This window comes from Crocodylus porosus, unplaced genomic scaffold (genome assembly GCF_001723895.1).
Source record: "Crocodylus porosus isolate Cpor-Errol unplaced genomic scaffold, CroPor_comp1, whole genome shotgun sequence".
Taxonomy (NCBI): domain Eukaryota; kingdom Metazoa; phylum Chordata; order Crocodylia; family Crocodylidae; genus Crocodylus; species Crocodylus porosus.
In genome coordinates, this window is record NW_017728906.1 from 129,460,834 (window position 1) to 129,473,744 (window position 12,911).

The window sequence follows — 12,911 nt, forward strand, 5'->3', positions numbered from 1 at the left end:
GTGGCCCTCCAGCCAGCTGGTGACCCATTTGACTGTGTAGGTGTCAACACCACAGTCCCCCAGTTTTTTAACGAGAACGGTGTGAGAGACAGTGTCGAAGGCCTTTCGAAAGTCCAGAAAGACTATGTCCACTGCTACCCCTGCATCTAAGGATTTAGTGACCTGGTCATAGAAGGCCACCAGGTTGGTGTGACAGGGCCTGCCTCTAATGAACCCATATTCTTTGCCCCTAAGCATAATCTCCCCTGCTGGCCCCTTGTGGATATGCGCTGGAACAATTTTTTCAAAAAGCTTGCCCAGGATCAAGGTAAGGCTAACTGGCCTATAGTTTCCCAGGTCCTCCTTCTTCCCCTTTTTAAAGATGGGAACCACATTGGCCCTCTTCCAGACCTCTGGCACCACACCAGAGCACCACGAGTGCTTGTAAAGCCGTGCCAGGGGTCCTGCAATGACTTCAGCCAATTTCCTCAGTACTCTAGGGTGGAGATTGTCTGGACCGGCTTGAATACACCCAGCCCCTCAAGAAGTTCCCTAACTAGTTTCTCATTAACCCTTGGCCTAGGTGAGCCTTCCCTGTGGTCTGCGGGGGACCCAGTGGGGGGGTGACTGTTCTGGTCCCTGCTTAGGAAAATGGAGGCAAAGAAATCGTTAAACATGTTGGCTTTGTCGTCTGGTGTGATGACCAAATTTCCTAGCGTGTCCTGCAGGGGCCCCACATTACCCGGAACCTTCTTTTTACCCGCTATGTATTTAAAAAAGGACTTCTTGTTGTCCTTAATCCGGGAAGCTAGTCCCAGTTCCATCTCCGCCTTGGCCTTCCTGACTGCACCCCTGCATTCCCAAGCAACCACAGTATAGTCCTCCCTGGTGATGACCCCTCCCTTCCATTAGGTGTATGCCTCCCTTTTTGCTAAGAAACATTCCCGGATGCTTTTGTTGAGCCATGGGGGCTTATGTGCCCTCCTGCTCCCTTTGATCCGTGTTGGGATTACCTCCCTTTGGGCTTGGAGGATCATCTCCTTAAGGAGCGACCACTCTCCTTGGACACCTGGTTCCCCTCCCCTCTGGGACCTCAGTGCTTCCCCGACAATTCTCCTTACCTCAATGAAGTCTGCCCTCCTGAAATCTAGGGCTGCTGCCTTGCTGTAGGCCTTTTCCACCCTGTGCTGGATCATGAATTCCAGCAGGTGATTATCACTGTCCCCCAGGTGGTCGAGCACCCACAGCGCCCTCACCAGATCATCTCCCGTGGCCAGCACCAGGTCCAAAAAGGCGTCTCCCCTGGTGGGGCTGTGCACCTCCTGGGTTAGATAGAAGTTCTGCATTTTGGCTAGGAACCTACGTGAGCGGTCACACCTGGCTGACTGCTTTTCCCAGCAGATATCTGGAAAGTTCAGGTCACCCATAAAGACCACACCCTTTTCACCTAACTACCTCCGTGAGCTGACTTAAGAATTCCTGGTCTAGCTTTTCCTCTTAGTTGGGTGGTCTGTAGTAGCCCCCCACCGTTAAGTCTCTTTCCCCTTGACTGCCTTGTATTCTAACCCAAAGCACTTCAGATTGCCCTTCCTGATTCTTTGCTAATTGACGAGGACGTGTATTCCTCCTTAATATAGAGTGCCATGCCCCACCTTTCCTTCCTATCCTGTCCCTTTCTTGACATTCACCGCCTAGTCATGCATTGAGTCCCACCACGTTTCAGTGATCCCCATTATGTCCAGGTTGGTGTCTGTTAGCAGGAGGGTAAGTTCCTCCTGCTTGTTTCCCATACTACCAGAAGTGTACTGAGCAGTGGCTCCTTTAATTTTGCACTTTCCCCCGCATGCTGTCCCCCGCTGCTGACTGTCGGAGGGGCCCTGACATCTATCCCTGATCGGAGGGGATGTGAAAACCATAGTTTTAAATGTAACACAGTTTTTGCCTCCTGCTGACAACTGGAAGAGGGGACCTGGTCTCTCTGCTACTTGCTGCTGACAAGATGGGAGGCAAAAACCGCAGCATATTTAAAACTGGTTTTTGCCTCCTCACCATCAAGAGCAAGTGGCAAAGGCAAGGGGGTGCATTTGGGAAAACTGCAAGATTAAAAAAAGTGCCACACAGTGCACTTCCAAGATGAATTCCAGTAGAGGTGCACCAATAACAATAACTGATGATTAACCAGGGCTGCTTGTAACACAGCAGTACCAGAGTTCCTCCAGTCTGGCTGGAGAACAGGTACGAGGCCCTAGCAACACTGGAGGAGAAGGAAGGAGAGGAGACAACTGGAGAGGAGGCAACTCCACACGCTCCAAACAGGCCAAAAGAGCTAAGCAGTTCTGAAGAAGGAAGCATTGAGTGATTGTCATATGTGACTCCATCCTGAGAGGTACAGAGGGCCCCATCTGTCACCAGGACCCCGCGACACACGAAATCTACTGCCTGCCCGGAGCAAAGATTCAGGATGTGACGGGGATGATCCAGGCCATGATCCAGCCCACCGATTACTACCCCATGGTCCTAATCCATGTGGGTACTAATAATGCGGCCAGAAGCCCTGATCACCTGATGGCGGACTACCACTCTCTGGGGGGCGTGCTGAAGGAAATAGGTGCACGGGTGGTATTCTCTTCTGTCCTACCAGTGAGCAGACATGGAAGACGGCATGAGATGTGCGTCACAGAGACCAACTGGCGGCTTCAGGAATGGTGTCTTGAGGCAGGCTTTGGCTTCCTTGAAAATGACCCGCACACCACGACGAGAGACAGGATGGGCTCCAACTTTTCCCTAAAGGTAAGTGTGCGTTCTCTTCTAGGTTAGCAGATCTCGTCTGACGGGCTTTAAACTAGGCTTATTAGGGGAAGGGGAAGATGAGGGTGGTGGAAGCCTTGAACCGCTAAACCAAGCAGCACCCACAAGTACAGCCCACCCTAGACTGACGAACGGAACATATACACAGGTAAGCTACAGGGGCCAGGGCAATGCTGAGAATAGGGGGCCTGTGCACACAGCCTCAGGAGGCCTCAAAATCCTCTACACAAAAGCTCGCAGTATGCGTAACAAGCAGAAGGAACTTACCCTCCTGCTAGCCGACACCAACCCAGACATAGTGGGGCGTGAAACGTGGTGAATATCAAAGGCAGGAGGGACAGGACAGGAAGGAAAGGTGGGGGTGTGGCACTCTACATTAAGGAGGAACACACATCCTCATCAAGTAGCACAGAGTCAGAGAAGGGGCACACTGAAGTGCTCTGGGTTAGAATACAAGGCAGCCAAGGGGAAAGAGACTTAACGTTGGGGGGCTACTACAGACCACCCAACCAAGGGGAAGAGCTAGATCAGAAATTTTAAGTCAGCTCACGGAGTTAGTTAGGTCAAAGGATGTGGTCATCATGGGTGACCTGAACATTCCGAACTTCTGCTGGGAAGAGCAGTCAGCCAGGTCTGACCGCTCACATAGGTTCCTAGCCAAAATGCAGGACCTCCATCTAACCCAGGAGGTGCACAGCCCCACCAGGGGAGATGCCTTGTTGGACCTGGTGCTGGCCACGGGTGATGACCTGGTGAGGGGGCTGCGGGTGCTTGACCACCTGGACGACAGCGATCATCGCCTGCTGGACTTCACCATCCAGCGCAAGGTGGAAAAGGCCTGCAGCAAGGCAGCAGCCCTAGATTTCAGGAGGGTGGATGTCAATGAGTTAAGGAGAATAGTCAGGGAGGCACTGAGGTCCCGGAGGGGAGGGGAGCCAAGGTGTCCAAGGACAGTGGTCGCTCCTTAAGGAGACGATCCTCCAAGCCCAAAGGGAGGTAATCCCAACACAGATCAAAGGGAGCAGGAGGGTGCAAAAGCCCCCATGACTCACCAGAAGCATCCGAGAATGTCTCCTAGCTAAAAGGGAAGCGCACACCCAATGGAAGGGAGGGGTCATCACCAGGGAGGACTATACTGTGGTTGCTCGGGAATGCAGGGGTGCAGTCAGGAAGGCCAAGGCAGAGATGGAACTGGGACTAGCTACCTAGATCAAGGACAACAAGAAGTCCTTTTTTAAATACATAGCGGGTAAAAAGAAGGTATCGGTAACGTGGAGCTCTTGCACGACACGCTAGGAAATTTGGTTGTCACACCAGACGACAAAGCTAACATATTTAATGACTTCTTTGCCTCCATTTTCCTGAGCAGGGACTGGATCAGCCCCCTGCTGGGTCCCCCTCAGGCCCCAGGGGAGGCGCATCTAGGCCAAGAGTCAGTGAGGATCTAGTCAGGGAACTTCTTGAGGGACTGAATGTATTTAAATCAGCTGGTCCGGACAATCTCCACCCCAGAGTGCTGAGGGAATTAGCTGAAGTCATTGCGGGACCCCTGGCATGGCTTTATGAGCACTCGTAGTGCTCTGGTGTGGTGCTAGAGGACTGGAAGAGGGCCAATATGGTTCCCATCTTTGAAAAAGGGAGGAAAGAGGACCCAGGAAACTATAGGCCAGTTAGTCTTACCTCAATCCTGGGTAAGCTTTTTGAGAGAATTATTCTGGCACATGTCCACAAGGGGCCAGCAGGGGAGATTATGCTTAGCAGCAATGAACACGGGTTCATTAGAGGAAGGTCCTGTCACACCAACCTGGTGGCCTTCTATGACCAGGTCACTAAATCCTTAGATGCAGGGGTAGCAGTAGACGTAGTCTTTCTGGACTTCCGGAAGGCCTTCGACACTGTCTCTCACCCCGTTCTCATTAAAAAACTGGGGGACTGTGGTGTCGACACCTACACAGTCAAATGGGTTGCCAAGTGGCTGGAGGGCGGTACCCAGAGGTTGGTAGTGGATGGGTCGTTTTCGACTTGGAGGGATGTGGGCAGTGGGGTTCGACAGGGCTTGGTCCTCCGGCCCGCACTGTTCAACATCTTCATCAGTGACTTGGACGAAGGGGTAAAAAGCACCCTGTTCAAATCTGCTGATGACACTAAGATGTGGGGGGATGTGGGCACGCTGGAAGGAAGGAATAGGCTACAATCAGACGTAGACAGGTTACAGGGGTGGACAGATGAGAATAGGATGCGATTCAACACTGACAAATGCAAGGTGATGCACCTGGGGAGGAAGAACCAGCACCATACCTACAAGCTGGGGAACTCCCTTCTCATCAGTACAGGATCTTGGAGTCATCATTGACTCCAAGATGAACATGGGCCGGCAGTGTGGGAATGCAGTTAGGAAGGAAAACCACACCTTAACATGCATCCACAGATGCATCTCAAGCAGGTCCAAGGAGGTGATCCCCCCACCACTATGCGGCACTGGTCAGGCCACAGCTGGAGTACTGCATCCAGTTCTGGGTGTCGCACTTCAAGAGGAATGTGGACAACATGGAGAGGGTCCAGAGGAGGGCCACTTGCATGATTGGGGGCAGCAGGCCTTACGAGGAGAGGCTACGGGCCCTGAACCTGTTCAGCCTCCACAAGAGAAGGCTGAGGGGGTTCTAGTGGCCTGTTACAAACTAGTCAGAGGGGACCAGCAGGCATTAGGGGAGTCTCTATTCCCCTGAGCACTACCAGGAGTGACTAGAAATAGCGGTCACAAGCTGGCAGAGGGTAAATTCAGATTAGACATCAGGAGGCACTACTTCACGGTCAGGGCGGCTAGGATCCGGAACCTACTTCCAAGCAAAGTGGTACTGGCTCTTACCTTGCGGGTCTTTAAGACAAGGCTAGACAATCACCTTGCTGGGGTCGTTTGACCGCAGTACTCTTTCCTGCCATGGCAGGGGGTCGGACTCGATGATCTGCTTAGGTCCCTTCCAACCGTACTATGAAACTATGAAGCCAACCATATCGGCCAATGCTGATCTGATAACCAATATTTAGCAATAGTGCAAGGGATTGTAAACTACTGACATAAATAAACCTTTTTCTGTTTGTTTTGCATTTAAACACACACACACACATCCTGCGTGCTCTGACCCTCAATGAGAAAGGTGGTGACTGCTTATTCCCATGTCACCCCTCACCCGCAGCTCCTACCCAAAGCCCCACTCCCTGTGCAGCTTGCGCTGCAGTCCTGGGCAGGTAGGGTAGACTTGCATGTGGACAGAGGTGCCAGGTGCATTTGGAGCCCCAGAGCATGCCACTGCTTCAGCGCCTGCAGGCCCCGTGCAGTCAACTTCCCAAGGCCATCAGGGAGAAGCTGGTTTTGTAAAGGTACCCAGTGCTTGGTAGAATGGAATGAGTCTCACACGGCGCCTTACCCCACCTGCATGCAGCCCAACATCTCCATGGCAGCCCCGGTTCTCAGGCCCCTGCTGTGCGTGTGGTGTTGCCATGGCAAAGGAGCCGGTAACAGGCCCTTTGTTGCATATCACTGTAGTACATCTCATTGAGATCTGTTTATTTTTCCATCATACCTGGCATCTTCTTGCTGCAATGCCAATTGGCTATCTAATCGTAAAGACAACAGCTGTTTCTGATGGATAGCATCATTCAGCTTCTCTTCTAGCTCTTCAATCTAAATATGGATAAAAACATATAAAAACAGGTCATTTTCCTCACAGGAAAAAAAATAGTCCTATTTTCTTTAAAGGATTTAGAGGGAAAAATGATACAGACCTAAATGAATCAAGATCATTTCATGAGAATTCAAAGAATCTGTTAAGTACCTCAACAAAACAAGAAACCATCCCTGCCCCAAAGAACCTACAAAGAAATGTTTCAAGATTCCACAACTGGAGCTGTGCAGGGGGAGACATTTGCCTTCTCAAATCAAACTGCATGATCAAGCCTAAATTCAGCTTGACAAACAAGTGCAAATAACACCAGGAAGGTAGCAGTATTAAGAATGCACACAAACGGAGTAAGACCTTTTGTCTTTTTCCATCTTGCACTTCCAGGAAACAGGAGGCAGGACAGGTTACAGCTTGCTGTAATTCAGACCACTCAGTGGCCTACTTCAGGCCAATTCAACTACTGGGGAGCTAGGGGGCTGTTCCCCTAGGCCCCTGATGCTGTGCGTGCAGCTCAGCTCTCCACTGTTGTGCGTACAACCCAGCTTCCACTTGCCAGCCACATGTGCTGAGCACAGGTTAGCATGCACAGCACTCCCAGCGCTTGCCCAGGTGTGCAGATATGGGCATCCTGCCTGCCCCACACAGCACTGGCAACTTGGCTCCCCTCCCTCTTTAGCTGAGATGATCCTGCTCCCTCCCCTACCCTGCACATAACACATGCAGTCGGGCCTCCTTCTCACTGTGCCAGCAGCAGGGGCAGGAGCCAGAAACTGGAGAAGGAAGAGAACCTGGCTACCACTGTAAGATGTGAAGTGGCATCTGGGCAGGAGTATATAGGTGAAATGTTAACCCCTCAGTTGCAGTTGGTTTGACAGCCCCAGTCTACTCCACTGTCAGTATTTCTCAATCCTCTCCCATATATTGCCTGATTATCCCCCATTATAACAATAAATCTATATAGCATAGGGTGTGCTGAGAGATTAATAATAAATTACTTGACCTGAAGAGGTTAGAGTCTTTGGAGGGTGAATCTTTTCCCCACCTCAAACTTTAATAAATGCAAAACAAAAAGCCCAGGATTCTCAAGTCCTAACCTCCTCTCTAACTATAGTCTCCAGTATAGTCCACTTACAAAGGGGCTGGAAACTGGGCAATTCACTTAACTGGCTAATTGCTGTACTAATCATACAGCAGTTAATTCTCCTCACTTCAGCTCCCCCATCTTCTTTACTCTTTAATAACAGAAATAACATTTTAGCATTTAGCTTGCAGGGATCTTGTGAGAGCTGAAATAAGCACAACCCTCTAACAATTTCTAATACTAAAAATATTAATTTATGAGTGAAGATGTCTTCTTCTTTTGGTAGTAGAAATCCATGAATGGCTGAAGCACACAGAAAGACAGAACTGACACCCATGCCTTTTCTGCTGTACCTATCCTGATTTCAGTGAGAACAGTGGTGCCAGACCTTTTCTGTCCCCTTAGGCCAGACAGATGGTGCTCAATCTGTCTGCAGGCTGGATCCCGCTGGTGGGCCTGATTTGGTATGTGGGGCAGTGAGGCAGGGCTGAATTTTGCCTCAATGCAGCTGCATAGGAGCAAAGAGGCACGGCCTGGCTCTAATCCAACTGCAGGGGGGAAGGCAATAAGAAGACACAGACGGGCCCCAACCCAGCCATGTGGTGGGGAGGAGCTAAGGAGGCACAGCACAGCCTAGCCTCGATGCAGATGTGCAGGGGGAAGAAAGGGGCATGGCCTGGTCCCTACTTGGTTGTGCAGGGCTTAGGAATTTGGCAGAAGGCGAAGGTGGCAGGATTACTTGTCCCTGCTCCCCCGTCAGCAAAGTTTCTGACCCGCGGACAGCCCAAGCCGCATACCACCACTCCACAGGCCAGAAGTTGATCACCGTTGCGTTACAAGAACCAAAGCTGTTCAGCAACCAAAAGCTGCTCAAGCCTTGCCACAACAATGACGATCACATCCAACGCTCTTTTTGCTCTACTATCCGGGCACCAGTGGTGGCAAGCAAGGGGCTGCACTCACCTTGGTCAGGTACTCCACCTTCAGGTTGTCCAGCATAAGGTTTTTCTGCGACAGCTCAATCTTCAGCACCTGCAAACGGTGCAGCAGCTCCTTGCGCTCCAGCAGCTGCCTCGTGACCTTCCCACCACTGCCCCTCTCTTCCGAGGAGGACAGGTCATCCGTGGGCACTGTGGTCTCCAAGCTGATGTCTTCCAACTCCAGGGAACTGGACACATTCATCACCCGCGGTTCCTTGGTGCCCGGCCGCGACATCGCCCTCCGCCCCCGTGGCAGGGGGTGGCTCAACTGCCAACCAGGGCCTGGGGAGGGAAAGGCCAAGGTCAAAGCACTGCCCCCCCCGCTGCGGGGACCTCTCCCCTCGGCTCCCATTGGGCCCACTGAGGCGGTCCCTGGGAGGGCAAAAGATGGGGGTTGCAGCTGCGCAAGCGCAGTGCGGCTAGCGCTGACCCTCACACTCATCCCGGGCCCCGCTCCCCATTGGGTCACTCGGGACCATCCCCCAGCGGGAGGTGAGGGAGGGGGCTTGGCGCCGCTCAGATGCAGAGAGACCCGCCCTGTCCCCCACACTCACCTCCGCCACGACTCAGCGTTGCCCACTGTCGCCACGGCAACACTGCTCGCAGCCTCGCTCCCGCCTCATCCGCGCTGCATGCCGGGAGCGCCCGCGGGCTTCCTTCCGGTTCCGGAGCGCTCTAGGACGAGTTGTGGCGTGGGCCAAGTTGGTGTTGCTGGCGGCCCCGTCGCTCGGCCTGGCGAGTGAGATGTTGACCTCGCGGACGTTCCTGCACCGCACGCGCGCGGGGGCCGTGCGCAAGGTGGTGCGCGAGCACTACCTGCGCGACGACATCGCTTGCGGCGCGGCCGCCTGCTCGCTGTGCGTGCCGCCGCCGTCCGGCGCCGCCTGCCTGCAGCCCGAGCCTGGCGCCGCCAGCAGCCTCTGCAGCGCGCCGCACTACCTGGTGCCCGACACCAACCTCCTGCTGCACCAGGTACTCCTCCCCCCAACCCCGCTCTTCCTCCCCGGGGCGGCGCGGTGAGGTGACGCGTCCTGACCCGCCCCGTCTTCCCTACCACCGCAGATCGACATCGTGGAGGATGCGGCGATCCGCAACGTGGTGCTGCTGCAGACGGTGCTGCAGGAGGTGCGCGCCCGCAGCGCCCCGGTCTACAAGCGCCTGCGCGACCTTCTGGCCAGCCCCGACAAGCACTTCTACTCCTTCACCAACGAGCATCACCGGTGAGGCGGGCCCGCGCTGTCCCGTGTCGCTTGTGCAGGCAACAGTTGGTATCGTTTTTTGCCACTGGATTGGGTTCTTTGACTGTTGATGGGTCCTTCAGTCTGGGCCCTGCATGGAAACCTCACCCTGTGGGGTTTTTTTCTTGTTTGCAGTGCTGCCAGAACCTCTTTCTCCCACATCTCTGCCCCAAAATGGATATATATTATTGCTTTCACATGACACAGAATCTTGCCTGGGGGGGGGCTGCAAAGCTGCGCTGGGGCAGAGGTGCTGGAGCTCTAGCAGGCAGCGGTGGTGGTAGGGCTTCTCGCACCTCAGGAAACTTGGCAGTGGAGATGAGGAGGGGACTGCCAGATTTCAGCCCCTGCTGCTGGCTTGGAGGGGCACAGGGCCCATATCCCAGGATTATGGGGCCCAGACTGATCTGTGCAGGGCCTAATGGGGTTTCGGGGACTGATCCCAGCACCTGGGGGCCAAACCGAGGCCACACAGGGTATGGTGGAAGGGTGAGGACTGTGTGGGGCCCAGTCTGTGTGCATAGGGCCCTAGGGATTGGGCACAGTGCAGTAGACTGTGTCAGGATGCCAGCACAGGAGGCTCAGCCCTAGCAGGTAGGGTAAACTGCAAGATTAAAGGAGCTAGTGCGCAGCATATTTCCTATGTGAGTTCCAGTTGTCCCTACCTATACCTGTATATAATTAGGGACCTACTTAATTTGCTTGTGGGAGACGAGCAGAGGCTACGATGGACCTGGTATGGGCATACTGGAGTGGATGGCAGTATGGGGCTTGATCCCAGCATATGGGCCCTGTGCCAGGATCAATCCCTGGAGCCCCAATACCAGCTTGTGGGGGTCAAGGCAAGCCTATCTAGGGCCTGGTCTTGACATGCTGAAATGCATGGGGCCTGATTTGCAGTGTGTGGGCCCTCAGGACCTGATCCTAGCATGCAGGGACCAGCCAGGCTGCGCAGAGCCTGATCCAGGCATAAAGAGCAATGTGGGTCTGCACCTGAAACACATGGTCCAGTCTGGCCCATGGACCAGCTCCACAGTATTTATTTGGCTTCAGAGCCAAAAGATCAAGCACCCCTGCATTACTAAAAGGGCAGGTGTAGTTTCATCAGGTGAGAACTGCTTAAAAGATGCATAAGGCTAAAAGTCAAATGGTTTTGGAGTCTCTTAGATACATTTGTCCCTTGATAAATGAGGTTTCTGCAGAATGATATTTTCCAAACAGAAAAGATTGGTTTTGAACATGGAACTTCCAGCTTTATTATTTTCTAACTTGCTACCTGAATTTGTGTTTTTTGGCAGTTGATTGGCCCTTCAGTCTGGACCCATGGCATGGAAACCTCACCTGGTGTTTTTCTGCTTTATCAATGTGCACATTTGTTATGCCACCAGAACCTTTTTCTCCTACATCTCTGCCCCAAAACTGATATTTTGCATTGCCATTACAAATGACACAAAATATCTGACTTTTTTTAAAGCTTTAGAAGCATGAACTAAAAATCAGTTTCTTTATTTTTCTTTCATGCGTAGTATAATGTTTTTCAGTATAATCTATTTACATGCAAACTGGGTAATTCACTTAACTGGATAATTTACTTAACTGCATAACATAGTGCTTGGTCCTATTTTTTTTGCCTGTTGCTTATATTGTAGCCATTGTCAGCACTTTGCATATTGGTCAAGTGCAGAATCTTGATTCTGTGAGGTTTTTTTTTATTTTTTTGCTTGTCATGACATTTGGTAGGGCCTACATAGGAGTAGACAAGATGTAATAACTTCACTGGGGTGGCACCTTCCATGAAAACTGCCAAAACCTTAAAGCTGCCCCCGCCCCACTCCTTGTTGGCTTCTCTCTCCGCAGCTGCTGAGACCCTTAACTCCTCCACCTACTCCCCACTCTTCAGTTTGCCCTGGGCACTAAAAGAGCTTGCTATACCTCTGTACTAAATAATTAGTACATTTTGCTTCTATGAGTATTAGACTCACTTTACACCTCACTAAAATGTTTATAAATATTATGTGAGGTTTGTAAGGCATCTTGCTATCCTTCTGGATAAAAGGTAGCACAAAATGTAAATGAGTTGTTTTTCTCAGTTACCGAGGTCCAGGCCCAAAGCCTGCTGAAATTAGACCCATGGATTTTAATAGCTTCCTGCTCCTGCTCAGGCCCAAAAAAGCTAATTTCTTTGCAAAGCTAGGTAATTTAATAATAGCACAAACTGTTGAATCCCTTGGGTTGTTTTTATATCCCATTTAGAGGATATTTAATACTGTTTGCTGCAACTCAGCATAATTATTTATGCTCTCTTACTTGTGTTTTTAAGAAAAAATAATGCATGTGCCTGTAAATATTATGGGATGCTCTATGGATTGTTTTGTATTCTGGTAGCCTGTAGGCAGCGATGAACTGAGAATAATAATTAATATTATTTCTTTGTTAAGAAGTGTAGCACATAAATTCAGTGATCAAATATATATATCAGGCACCAGATCACAAGAATGGCAGTGGTTCTTTTCTCAAAACTCAGCCTCTTTCATTGTGATAAACTTTCTCTTTTGGGAGGAAGTATTATTACCATTCTGCAGGCTGAAAACTGGGGAAATACATTTTTATATTTTAAATGTCTGTTTTGTTTCGTTTTGTTTCGGATTCAGCAGTTCGGAGGGACAGTGATTTGTTTTGGTGTTTCAAATCACTGTTCTGTTTTGTTTTGGCCAAAACTGTTTTGGAGCTGTTTTGGAATTTTGATGGTGTTTCAGCCATAGACTATAATGGAGAGTCACAAAACTGTCTATAACTTTGTCATTTCTTGCCTGATTCTGATGAAAGTTGCAAGAATGGTAGCCCCTTCCGAGGCCACGAAGCCTGCCAGGTTTCAAGGAGATAGATGCAGGGGTTTCTGGGAAACTACACCTCAAACTGTTCAAAGCAAAGCTAGTATCACTTGTTGGCAGCGGCAGCATGCTGTTATCCCACATGCAGATCCAGGGGCCTGCTCCCCCCAGAGGAGTCTGTTACCAGATTTGCCCGCTACTTTGGGGTGTGCTCATTTATTAGGGCTAGGGTCTTGGTAATTCTATCAATGTGCTACTTGTGTTTTCATACGGAGCTGTATCTCTCCCTTCTGCAAGCCCTCACCCCCCAGTGG

General features: G+C 51.2%; 2 protein-coding genes across 2 annotated transcripts in view; one reads left to right on the plus strand and one right to left on the minus strand.

Moving 5' to 3' along the window:
* Positions 1 to 9,184, minus strand: part of PIBF1 (progesterone immunomodulatory binding factor 1) — a 182,403-nt gene extending 173,219 nt beyond the window's left edge. Inside the window, exons 1-3 of the mRNA XM_019529805.1 lie at positions 9,083 to 9,184; positions 8,512 to 8,810; positions 6,369 to 6,469 (exon numbers count right to left, since the gene is read on the minus strand). Of these exons, the coding sequence (XP_019385350.1) occupies positions 6,369 to 6,469; positions 8,512 to 8,763 (353 nt within the window). The 5' untranslated portion in view covers positions 8,764 to 8,810; positions 9,083 to 9,184. The remainder of the gene's footprint in view (positions 1 to 6,368; positions 6,470 to 8,511; positions 8,811 to 9,082) is intronic.
* A 44-nt stretch (positions 9,185 to 9,228) lies between these two features.
* The window catches only part of DIS3 (DIS3 homolog, exosome endoribonuclease and 3'-5' exoribonuclease), a 24,967-nt gene continuing 21,284 nt past the window's right edge, over positions 9,229 to 12,911 (plus strand). The window contains exons 1-2 of the mRNA XM_019529804.1: positions 9,229 to 9,500; positions 9,591 to 9,748. Coding sequence (XP_019385349.1) covers positions 9,273 to 9,500; positions 9,591 to 9,748 — 386 coding nt within the window. The 5' untranslated portion in view covers positions 9,229 to 9,272. The remainder of the gene's footprint in view (positions 9,501 to 9,590; positions 9,749 to 12,911) is intronic.